The sequence below is a fragment of the Hippopotamus amphibius genome, chromosome 12 (assembly GCF_030028045.1).
Source record: "Hippopotamus amphibius kiboko isolate mHipAmp2 chromosome 12, mHipAmp2.hap2, whole genome shotgun sequence".
NCBI lineage: Eukaryota > Metazoa > Chordata > Mammalia > Artiodactyla > Hippopotamidae > Hippopotamus > Hippopotamus amphibius.
In genome coordinates, this window is record NC_080197.1 from 59574543 (window position 1) to 59588048 (window position 13506).

At 38.6% G+C, this 13506-nt stretch overlaps 1 protein-coding gene across 1 annotated transcript in view; it reads right to left on the minus strand.

Moving 5' to 3' along the window:
- Nucleotides 1–13506, minus strand: part of IRAG2 (inositol 1,4,5-triphosphate receptor associated 2) — a 96702-nt gene that overhangs the window by 60689 nt on the left and 22507 nt on the right. Inside the window, 8 exon segments of the mRNA XM_057702199.1 lie at nt 2388–2551; nt 3593–3694; nt 4432–4566; nt 6658–6757; nt 7980–8044; nt 8150–8209; nt 9484–9540; nt 11758–11835. Of these exon segments, the coding sequence (XP_057558182.1) occupies nt 2388–2551; nt 3593–3694; nt 4432–4566; nt 6658–6757; nt 7980–8044; nt 8150–8209; nt 9484–9540; nt 11758–11835 (761 nt within the window).

The window sequence follows — 13506 nt, forward strand, 5'->3', positions numbered from 1 at the left end:
TACCACTGCCCAGCATTCACCCTACCCACACCATGCCATCCTCTCGCTGCTGCTCAAACATACCAAGTTCATTACAACTCCAGGGCCTTTGCACTAGTTATTTCCTCTGCCTAGAACACTTCCCAGATCATTACATAGTTCACTCTTTGACTCCATTTATCTTCTCAATTTATCATTCCTCAGATGGGCCGTTCCTGACCATTCTTTCTAAAATTAGGTCCTTCTGCCCCTGGTCATTCTTGGTCTTTTTATCCTGCTTTAATTTCTTCGTATCACTTACCACTCCCTGGAATTATGTTATATAATTATATGTTCATTCATTATCTATGTCTCTTAACAGATGTCAGTTTTGTGGAGGTAGAGATTTCTATCCTATTTTCTATAATTCCCTAGCATTAAGGGGGGTAAAAAGTCTGGCAAAGCGGTGGCACTTGGATGTACAACCACATGTACAAATGATGACATGCTTTTCTCACTAAGCGCTCCAAGAGCTTTTAGTTTTTCTTCTTCCTCTTTTTTTTTTTGCTTTCACTGCCTCTCATTGCGTCACTCAATTCTTTCCATTCCTCAGCACTGGAGTCTTGAACCAAAATGGAAGCTTTCTCCTCAGCAAAAAGCTAACTCCTGAAAGTTTACTTTTAATAAATATTTCCTACTTCATCTAAACACAGAATTCTCTCTCACACCCACAAAATACTTCACTCATGTTCTTACTCATAGTTAAGATCTACAGCCAAGTCACTTTGTGTGTAGCCTCTATATGGCTTTTTGTCTTTTAAATTATGTTTAGAAGGCAGGGGCTAAGCCATCCTTACACTGATGAGTATTATTTTGCCCAATGCTAGATTCCTAGGATATTATTAATAAATATTATGTTAGATCTTAACAAGTAGATGTTGTGGGATTAACAGTTGAAGGAACATGGGATTTGAAGTAGACCGTACCTACGCCTGGTCCCAGTTGTCACTTAATCCCACCAGGGTGACCTCTCTGGAGATGAACGATGTCAAATTCTTAGCACTACATGCAATACAATGAGTTCTCGACAAATCACATCTACTATTATTTAACTGGGCTGTTTGTGGGTCTAATAGGAGAATAAAGAAGAATCACTTCTTCCTCCGAGGTGACTCTGGTGCAGGCCTCGCTCCAAATAGTTCTCTGTTGCTAAACAGAAGAATTTCAGTGCTCCCTTTTGTGGAGATGGTATCTGTGTAAGGAAGCTGCATATCTACTTAACCCACGCCTTTACGGCTATGGGGAAGTCTGGGCTCCCCGGCTTCTTAGGGAAAGCAGATCATCGTCTTGATAGTTCCTTCTGTTATTAATCTCTCTCTGATATCTAGCTTCCTTATTTGGGGGGAATAAAATAGCTTCTTCTTGCTATTTTCTTCAAGCAACCTTGGTCTCTACATTTTTTTCTCTTACTTTATTCCAATTCAAAATACACCCATTTTCATTTATTCATTCATTCAGTCCAAAAGCATTTCTTAAGGAAATGCTAAGTATGGCATTAGCAGCTATATAAATAGTGGTTAACAAAAGATCTAATTCCTGTCCTTGTTCAGTATGTGGTTTATAGAATATACAAATTTCAAGAGTTTTCCCTAGAAAACATAATAATTAAGGGGAATTCCCTGGCATTCCAGTGGTTAGGACTTGGCGCTCTCACTGAGGGCACAGGTTCAATCCCTGGTCAGGGAACTAAGATCCCAGGAAACTAAGATCCTTCAAGCCGCGCAGTGCGGCCATACATACATACATACACAAAACACAGGTATTTTTTAAAAAAAGAATTAAGGTGAGAGGAAGGCTAAGATTGTAAGTCATTTTACATTTAGAGTCTTCTATTCCCTATGACTTCTTTTACTTGAAATTCAATTGACTAGGGCCCAAGTGCAATGTATTATGTACTGAGACGGAACATAAAGCCCACTGGCATAGGAGTCAACAGCCCCAGCATCAAGTCCTTCCATTAACAGAGCTAGTCATAGATTTTCCATTAATAACTCTCAGGTCTTGATCAATTCACTTTACATCCTTTTGTCTCAGTCCTCTGTAAAATTATGAGGTTTTACTAAATAATCTCTAAGGCCCCTTCTGGTTAAAAGAATTCTATATTCTGATTCCAAACTCTGCCTCTAGGGAAAAATAACTCATTATATGGGTTTCCTTAGATTTCCAGTTTACTACTTGCAATTTTGAATATATAAGTCAATTTCATACTCTTTCACAATTCAAAATTGTCAGACAAAATGTCCTCCCTGAAAAAGCATCACCCGAAATCAGTGTACACAACTTGAAAAAAGTAAACTGAATGCCACAGCAAACTTACAAACATGTTATGTATATAAAGCATGGTTTTCTTATATATAAGGAATCATCACCTGGAAAGAAATTCTTTTCTGAAATAAAAATATTCCAGCCTGAATCTCTTCAAAATCTCTATCAATTTGGCAAACTCTTTATCAAGGGATTCTCTGTGGTTTCTCAAGCTCTTCAGCATTAATATGCAAAGATTTAGCTTCTCTTCCATGATATATTTGAATTCCTATAAGAAGAGTCACAAAACAAATTCCACTGTTCCAGTGTTAAATATAGAGAAATAACAGGCAATATAACATGCTGTGGCCATTCCTATCTCAATATCATTCACTGTTATTGGACCCTAATATTCTAAAATTGAACAGACACCCAATTCACAATTGCCTAAAGACTGATTATCCTGTGGGTTGATTATCTCAATTTAACAAGTACATATAAGGTACCCACAGTGTGCCTAAAATTGAGCTTTGTTTTCTTTTTCTTAAGATACGTGACCATTTCATCAATAATCACCATTGCTTTAGAATAGAATGGGACTAGGAAATGCAATAAAATCAGTATTTGTTGATTACCATATTCAAAAGCATATTAGAAAGCTTTTTAAAAAGGTAAGTTTGGCAAAAGGACTGAAATTATTATTTCAGAGTTTATTTCTTGCTTTAGCTTAATTTAGGGGGCTGATAGATGTCAGGAAGTCAGCTGGCAGTCAAGAAGTAGAGATAATAAGTGATGGATAAATTAAAGAGATTTCTTTTTATATGCTTCTTTTCTAACAAAACTGGGAATAGCTACCTAAGAAGTTTCCATTTTCTGATATTCTGCTTATTTCTGGTATAATACAACCGTCAGAGTATTAGGAATAAGATTCTTTTGCGCAATCATCATTCTATCAAAGTTAAAGGATTTTGATAGCCCAAGGAAAAATTTAAGCTTAGACCAGCCAGTTCTTAAGACGACTCAAATAAAATACACTTTTAATTAAACCATCTTATTTCCTCCTTCTCTCCAATGCATATCCCATATCCTCACACTCACTCACTCTTTGTTCATCACCCTCACACTCACACTCACTTATCGTGACCATCATACTCTCACCCTCACCCATATACGCACATTCATGCACATCCTCAGACACACACTCTACACACATTGTCAGAATGAGATGGCAGAAAACTACAATAAAGTCTTAGAAATGATACTGTGTATAGTATTACCTGGGTTAAGAAAGTAGAAGAAAAACCAGGAAAATTACAAAATATAGACTTACAGTAAGCTTGTTCTCCCACTCTTCTTTCACAATAATTTCTGGATTAGTTACCCACTGTAGAGGATGATCAATGAGCGTTTCACCTTCAGAAACATCATCATGCTGAAAAAAAGAGTCCCACATCTTCAACTAGGAATTCAGGTGAACGGCATATGCTATTACATAAGAAGAAGTAATTCAGACAAAGTTCTATACAGGTAATTCGGGAAGCCACCAGAGAGTTCCCTGTCTTCTGATGCCACTCAGTGACTTTCCTTCATCCCAGGATATTTCCATGTGTAGATGCTAACTCCCATCAGGTGCTCTATACATGCTGAACGTATCAGATAGAACTGTTGTCCAGAACAAAACCTACCCATTTTCATTTCCCTCTCAACCAGAAGGAAACAGACATTTTCATGGATTTTTTTCATTCATCAAACTGAATACTACCTACTATATGCTAGGCACTGTGAAACATAAAAATGTTGTTCTATGCTTTCTCTGACCATCTAAGGTTTCCAGTAAAAAATCAAAATGGAGAAAGAGGTACTAGCCATAAGCTAGAAAGAAACTGTTCAACAGATACCACGTCTTCATCCCTTTGATACTAAAGATTAACCTGTAGGAAAAATAAGCTCAAGAAATCCATATCTAATGGTCAACCTGTTAGTCCTGACTGACCCAGAACTAGAAGATTTATATCAGGCAGGTCTGAGAAAAATCTTCTCATTTCGTAGTAGGATAAATTTGGGCCCCAACAGACAGATATGCACGTGCTCAGCAAACAGCCTGTATGTCAGTTATCTGCAGATGTTCCTGCCAGTGAAACAGCACGGTACACAGATGTCATACAATACCAGCTTCTGAAGCATAGCTGTGAACTCCACTCCCTTTTGTTCAAGTTCTCCCAGTAACAGCAGCATTTCTTGGTCCATCATTGTGTCCAAAGATGAGAAGCGGATTAAATCGCACTCCCACTCAGTTTCACTGTTCTGAAACAATTACCAAAATGTCCACAACACTGTCCTCCGAACAAAGAACATTTCATTATTTTTATTTTATGAAAATGATGCCCATGGTAATTACCCCCACTAAATAGTTCTAAATAGTCTTATAAAATTATCCTAATATTCCCCCAAAACTGTTTTCATTTTCTCTCTTAAATGGCTTCATCTTAACATTTACTCATTCTTAAGGAAAATTCATGTATCCAACAGATAACATTTACATGTAGGTGATATTTTATGGCTCTAATTTCATGAAAAGAGGGGAAGGGAAAGAAATTCACAGAAAAAAAATTTTCTGCGGGGCACTCAATAAATCACATTGAAAATAGACTGGTTTCTTTCATCTGTCTTCCACTCAAAGATACTCTCAGATGACGTTTCACAAAGCAAATTTCTTATAATTCTCTCAAAGCCTCTATGTCCTGTCATATTTTAGACATATGACAACAAATTTAACTCCCTTCTTTCTGTCTGTTGGAAGAAGGTCATAGGGCTCTTATTCCAGATTCCAATTAGAAGGCAAAGACTTCCTAATTCATTAGAGGGATAAACTTCAGAACAAACACATTGCCAGCTGTTTAACCCCTGTATCAGAACTATAAAGCTTTACCGGCTGACGTCTTGGCATTATTATTATCTCAGAGGACTGGGGATAAAAACACATTGCCGTGGCAGATTTGCCACCATTTCATTCAGTCTGGCAGTTTGGCTTGGTATCAAAAACACAGTAAAAATGATGAGAACTTGAAACTGAACGTCAGGAAAGCACAGCCCCCAGCAGAATGTTCAAGGCTGCCCGAGACAGCCTTAGGTGAAGGCAGCATATGTTGCCCTGCATCCTTGGCAGGAGAAATTCAAACAGCATTTGCCCCAAGGACATTCTCTCCTTTCAAGGTCATATCACAGCTGTCAACAGGAGGACATTCTGGACATATCCATCATGTACCCAACACGGAAAGACCATCAAAGTAGCGAAAGAAAGCAATTTGCTAATAACACATTTCCTAACATAACAAGCACAAAACTGGAAAGTACAAAGGAGTCAAAATATAGCAGGGAGGTGGGTCCCCAAATTTCATCCACAAGAAAGCTTTTGACTGTTTCCTCTGCTGTTATAAAGAATTGGGTCTACTAACAAACTGGAGATTTTAAAGCAGTAATTCATTTTTCCATTTTAAAATTAACCCAGAACAGGACTTCCCTGGTGGTCCAGTGGTAAAGAATCTGCCTCGCAATGCAAGAGACGTGGGTTCAATCCCTGGTCTAGGAACTAAGATCCCACATGCTGAGGTGCAACCAAGACCACACGTCACAACTACTGAGCCCTAGGGCCTCAACTAGAGAGCCCGTGTGCTGCAAACTACATAGCCCACGTGCCCTGGAGCCTGCATGCCACAACTAGAGAGGAGAAAACCCACATGCCACAACTAGAGAGAAGCCCACATGCCGCAATAAAAGATCCCACATGCCTCGACGAAGATCCCGTGTGCTGCAACGAAGACCAGACACAGCCAAAAATTAAAAATAAATAAATAAATAAACTGCGTTGTTTTAAAAAAAATTAACCCAAAACATATAAAAATGCTAATATATGTTCAGAACGTAATAATCACTGTCATTAATTTGGGTCAGTAAAATTACACTTTAAAGCAAAGAAATTTCATGTTGTTTCTGAGCATCTTTATCTTTGGTAGATACATTTACTTTGGGGGTTTGGAGAAATACTAAAATAGTTCATGGATCTCTACCACTACATTTCAGACCCCAGACTGGGGTCCCTGCAGGTAGTTTGTCCTAAAAAAATTATCAAGAATATGAAGATTTCTAAAGGCCGGATTCACTGAACACACACTTCCACAACACCATACTTGAACCTCACTATAGTTTTCAGCCATAACTTGAAAAAGATCCGTTCTTCCAGGCTAAGAGGCTTTAGACTTCGGTTCTATAAACTACCAAGAGATTCCCTCAAAATGTCACAGGTGATTTTCAGCAAGTTATGGACCTTCACTTAACAGTAAGTTATCACACGTGGCGATTATTTTTAAAGCCTTGCAGCCGATGATAATTACCTACCTCTGCAGACTGAGCAAGGATGAGTTCACAGTGTAGAGATTTTTCTCTTTCAGAGCTGACACTCTTACCTTCTCCACTAACATTCAACTGGATTCCACTTCTTGAAAAATAAAAACAAAACAGTAGTCGTCTGGTTAGGTATGTCTCCAATATTATGTTTTAAGACACCAGAATAAGGTTTATTTATCACCAAACCATCAGTAAGCACCCAAGGACTGTATACAGTACTTAAGAATACAGAGAGCAGGGCTTCTCTGGTGGTGCAGTGAACCACAACTACTGAGCCCTTGTGCTGCAACTACCAAAGCCCATGCACCTAGAAGTCCATGCACTGCAACAAAGAGTAGCCCTCACTCGCCACAACTAGAGAAAGCCCATGCACAACAAAGACCCAATGCAGCAAATAAAACAAAAAATTGGTGCCAATGGTTAAATCTTTTAAAATTTTTACTGAAAATCTAGATTTCTGGCTTTTCTTAAAAAAAAATCAGAATATGTGGCCATATGGCCACTGGGTCCATAGATTCTTTTTTTTTTAATTAATTTATTTATTTATTTATTTTTGGCTGTGTTGGGTCTTCGTTGCTGTGTGCAGACTTTCTCTAGCTGCAGAGAGCTGGGGCTACTCTTCGTTGCAGTGCTCGGGCTTCTCATTGTGGTGGCTTCTCTTGGTGCGGAAGTCGGGCTCTACGCACGCGGGCTTCACTCGTTGTGGCTCACGGGCTCTAGAGGGCAGACTCAGTAGTTGTGGTGCACAGGCTTAGTTGCTCCGAGGCATGTGGGATCTTCCCAGACCAGGGATCGAACCTGTGTGCCTTGCGTTGGCACGCGGATTCTTAATCACTGTGCCACCAGGGAAGTCCCAGTCCATGTATTCTGCATGTAGCAACTACCTGGAGCTAAGCAAAATAACCCCCACCTCTACCTGGATAATGCACTTTTCTCTTTGTCACTCCCCTAATGTGAGTATGTGCACTTACCCCCACTGACTTTATTCATTTTTGTTACCTATGGACTCCTGGACTAGCACGTGACACATAATCAGAAACAAACAATTATAAGGTCGTGTTAGGAAAGAGGTAAGAACAACATGCCACGCAGGCACTCAGAAGGATTATTTAATCTCAAGGTATGAGAAAAGTAAGGGAGGGTGAGGCAGGATGATGGAAAACTTGTGAAGGAATTCATTCTCTTCGGAGAAAAGCAGAGAAAATATCACTTACGAAGGTACAAAAGAAGAGAACTGCACATAGCTCAGTAGGTGAATAATGCAGGGCAGGGGCACATGACGGAAGGCTGGTGAGGGGTTGCTCTGTACTTACACGATGAGTTCCTGTTGCAAGTGCTGTAACTCACAAGCCAGTTTGTTCTTCTCCCCTCGTAGGTTCTGGAATCACATACAACATTAGGCTGTATGTGTTACTCTAGTGGGACATTCACATTTACATTTAATAACCCCCACCTTGCAAGCTGTGAGATCATGATGGTATACCTCTATAACACTTCTGTATTCTATGATGGTTGACTTAAGTTCTTCTATACTTAAATCCTTCTGAAAAGTAGGAGAGAGAATTAATAGCAAATAAACGTATGAGTCCACCAAATCATATTTACTGGACTATCAATCTGAGCCACAGAAGAATTGTAAACGCCCGATGAGAAGACCTTCCACTAACCTCATTATTGGAAAACTGAACTAGTCTGTGTGATTAAAACTAAGCAAAAAAGTATGGGACAGCAAGGCAGCTATATCTCACTGGTGTTAATTATGTTCTCTCTTTGCCTGGTCCAATGGAATCATACCCTGAAAGGTAATTCTTAAGTCCAAGTCAAAATTATATAACCATGTTACATTTAAAGGAAAAAAAGCAGTTTTTCTCTGCAAAATGACTAATGAATTATTAAGGCATCCAATTTTATCCAGTTCAAACCAGATCTCTGTTCAAATCATAGTTGTGTACTGCAGGACCAGCAGGTACAGTCAGTGTCTGACCTACAGTTCTGTCGAATGACGAGCACAGTGCGGGCACACGAGAAGTGCCTTATGAGAGCTGGGCAGGAGTGCAAAGTGGTGGGAAGACCAGAGTTACAGAGGAAGTGAGCAACCACTGCTACCCGATGTCACTATACGAGAAGAGAGAACACCCGCAAGGAGGAGACACAGTTCCTACAATATTCAGTATCCTGGTCAATGTCCACAAGCTGTGAATGACTCCTTTGAAATCTCATAAATTGCAGGGAAAGGAAAAGAAGTGAAATACTGCTCTTTCTTCACTTCCCATCTTGGAATATGGAAGTATATTAACTTAGGCTGTGTCCTTCCTGTGTCACTTAAAGCCACCATAACCAGCATCTCGGTAGCCAGCAAACTTTGTTACCATGATAGGCCATGATCACAGGATACAAGGATAAAAAGAATAATAGCTATCAAATCAACAAGTCAAACTAGATGGAAAATAATTCAGGATAAATTCTTCTTCCCTAAAAAGAATGACTGCACACTTATTTGTGTTGTTATGAATAAAAATTGCATCACCACTATCTGGCCAGTGAAAGGCAAATTGGCACACTAATATTTGTTGAATAAAATAATGGACATCACCAGAATTTACAGAGGGTATGTTAAAACATCCCAGATGGAGAAATCAGTATTCTTCACTGAGAAGAAAATTTTTGTTCTTACAAATAAAGAAATGTCTTGTGACAGAATATTAGAATCAGATATCTTAACAGGGGTGAAGTTACACAAATGACCATCTCCTTCTTTTATGACTTGGAGAGAGCTAGTGAATCCCACAGGCCTTCATGGGAAGAGACAGGACCAACCTTCTGCAAACTTGCATCTTTATTAAGCAAAGTGTTCTCATATGTGTGTAGCTGCATCTGAAAAGAAACACATTCAGGGAAGGCCATTGGGACATTGCTTTGGTAAAGGACAGTATCACAAAAGCATCCAGTAGGGAGGCAGGTTTCTTCAGTACCTTTAATGTGCATGTGTTTTTCACTTTATAAAAAACGTTCACTTTAGCCTCACAAGAACCCTTGAGGCCAAGGTCATTGCCCTTGCTCTACCAGGAAGGAAATCAAAGCTCAGCACTATCCAGAGACTTGCCCAATGTCACAGCCAGTAAGTGACAGAATGGAGACTAGAATCTGAGTCACCAACTCCAGCCAAGGGTTTTTCCCACTATTTCACACTTCATATAATAAAAGGACATAGAGAGTCTTCATTTTTTTGATGAAAATGAAAATCTAGAAAGGACACAAACAGCCTCCATATGGACATATAGAAGGCTCTTCCTCTTTTAAAAACATAGTTTAAAAATGTTCAAGATTTCTTTTAGCAAAGTGAATATTAAGGATATATCAGTTTATTCAAACCCAAAGCAAGCTTGTTGGCATAGGCTTCTAAATAAGATGTAATTGATAAAAATGGGTTTTTTTAATTGATAAAAACTGATTGAATGGAAAACCTAGAAAAATAATCAGCATAGTCAGAAATAGACATCATATAGACTTGATATCCCTTTATAGTTCTAAAGGTATTTTCACATAACCCTTTCATTTGAGTTTCCAACAAGCTTGTGGATGAGGTAGAAAATATTGTACCCATTTAATAGATGAGAAAATTGAGATTTAAACAGGTTAACTACTTGCTTGTGGTTACAAAGCTTTCAAGTTGAGAAGACAGGATTTGAATCCTTGTCTTCTGGTTCTTTCCACTAGTTTATGATAGTTGTGTTTTCCAAAACAGTCATTCCTAGAATAAAATCAATATTAATATCTAAATTATAACTGCTATAATATAGGTATTTGTATATACACACATGGAACTGAGATGTCTTCTAGAAAAGTTGAGAATTCCACACATAGACATGAAATTTAAGTACATCATCATTTCAAACACATTCTACAACAAAAAATACTGCTCAAATAAACCATTAGAGATGGCAATAAACGTAATAGTTGTCTTCTGTTTCCTGATACTCGTGTATGGCAGATATAACAAAAATACACTAAATATATACTTTCTAGATACAAGATAGAAAAAATCATTTTTTTAAGATATCATTCCTTAATTCAACAGAGTTGAATTAAAAAATCAAGATAGACTTTTTTCCCAACTTGCCTCATTTTCTGCATTAAGAGGGTAGAATAGCTGAAATCTTCCCTAACTTAGGGATTGGCAACATCAGATACTGTGAAATTAGAAATCGTCACTATAATGAAAAATATAAATAATAAGTGGTGGCAAGGATGTGGAGAGATTTGAACCCTTGTACACAGTGGGTGGCAACGTAAAATGGTGCAGCCACTCTGGAAAAAAGTCTGTTCCTCAAAAAGTTAAACATAGAATTATCACATGATGCAGTAATTCCACTCCTAGGTATATACTTTTAAGAGAAATTAAAACATACGTTCACACAAAAACCTGTTCATGAATATTCACAACAGCATTACTCATAACAGTAAAAAAGTAGGAACAGCCCAAGTGTCTAGCAAGTGATGAATGGATAAACTAAAGGTGCTGTGTCCATACAACGGAATATTATTCAGCAATAAAAGGAAACAAAGTAATGATATACGCTCTAACATGAGTGAACTTTGAAAACATTATGAAGCCAGTCACAAAAGACCATATAATGTATACGACTCCATTTACATGAAATGTCCAGAATTGACTCCATTTATATGAACTGTCCAGAATGGGTAAATCCATGGAGACAGAAAGCAGATTAGTGGTTGTCTGGGCTTGGGTTTGGGGAGGAATGGGAAGAGATTTTTTTTTTTTTTGGACAACGGAAGTATTTTAAAATTGGCTTTGGTGATGGTCACACAACTCTGAATATACTAAAAACCACTGACCTGTATGCTTTTCAGTGAGTGAATTTAATGATGTGTATTATACATCAGTAAAGCTGCTACATTAAAAAAAAAAAACACAGAAACTGCCTTTTATAATAACTCAGACATCTAGAGGAGTACAAATTTCAAAATTTATAACCAAAGGTTATTGGGTCAATGAGTCACATACAGCTTCACAAAGTAATATTAGTTTGACGTAAGAAAATATTTTACCAGTATTTGAGAAGTGCTTACTTGGTGCTCTTTCTCAGTTTTAGACCATTCCTCAATCTTCTTTTCCAATTTATATATATCCATAATGTTCTTAGCATTCTAATGTAAAATAAGATAGTATTCTTAGATTCAGACCAAAAAAAAAGGACATCACAACGTCTTTTTTAGGAAGTGATATTTTCATCATTGACACTGTAATCCATTTTAAACTAAGGGACAAAACTTCAGACTGTGTCTAAAAATAACACAATCCTTTTAACATGATCATCCAGGAATACTCTCAGTAATCGCCTCATTTTCCACTCCATCTGGGCCACTCACTCCCTCATCATACCTTCAACCTTGTCATTACCATCAACTGGGACCCCTCCTTTACCTTCACTGCAAGCATCTCACTCTTCAACCTCCACTTCTTGTCTTTCCAGATTACTTCTCTGTGCATCAACAAGCCTTCAATCCCCACTGGAGCCTGTGGTCCATTGATCCAACTGCTTTCTCATTATCCTTCCACCTTCCCCTGACCTCAGTCCCTTCTTGACTCAGCTTAAATCCTTCCATGGTCAATCATTACCACCTCTCTCTTCCACATGCCCTCAATTCCGTTGGCTCTGCCCTACTTCTTAATATTTTCTTAATTGTATTTAAGAAATTCTTAGTAATTTCCTAGTATTTTCTTGCCACCCACTCCATGCCTGCACCCTTACAGATAAACATTTTTAAAGAAAAATACAAATAAACCAACAGGTCACACATTAAAATCGTAACCTTTAACCTCAATGTTTACTGGTGATTATATCATATATTCCTAATCAGTTCACATGGCCATTTGCCTAAAGCAAGGATTTACAAACTATACCAACTGCCCCACTCCATCCCCACAGGCCAACTCTAGCTGACCACCTGGTTTTGTAAATAAAGTTTTATTACAACAGAGTTGAGCCCATTGTTTTCACATTGTCCAGGGCTGCTTTCACACTGCCAGGGCAGAGGTGAGTGGTTGTGACAAAGGCTTTCTAGCCAGGCAAGCTTAAAAATATTTACTATCGGGTCCTTTACAAAAAGTTTGCCAAATCCTGGCCTATTTCATTCTTTCCCTCTCCCTGAACTTCCAATACCTCCTCCAACATCGTCACTCTCAGCCGATGACACTGCTCTGTATTTCACTGAGTTTCCACTATTAGAAGCGAATTTTCCACGTGACTTGGATATGTAATAAATACCTTTGGATATATCATAAAGCATTTGCTGAACACTTTCTCCACTTCTTTTGTCCCTGCTTCAGTCTAAGCCTTCATCAGCTTTCGCCAGGACTATCACAAGGGCCTCCTAACTGGTCTCCTTGCTTCTTCCCTTGCCCCACTGTTGATTCTAAACTCAGCTGCCAGAGATGTCTTGGCAAAACAGAAATTAGATATTGTTACTCCCCTGCTCAAAACTGTCCAGCATCTCCCATCTCACTGAGCATAAACTGACAGAGCAAGCACAATGCCTACATGAGACCCTGGGGGTCTGGGTCCCCGCAGCTCTTTGCAGCACCCTGTGGTACTTGGTCCCTCGGCTCCAGCCACACTGACCTTGCTGTCTCTCAAAAATAGCAGGCAGGCTATAGCCTGAAGACTTTGGACTCTGCTGTTTCCTCTGCCTGGAATGCTCTTCCACATGAACCTCCTCATTTTTAACCAGATGATTAACCTCACAGTTCTGCTTTCCCTAATCATCCTAGTTTACATTGCACTCCCCCACAATTCTTTTCACTGTGGCTCTAATCAT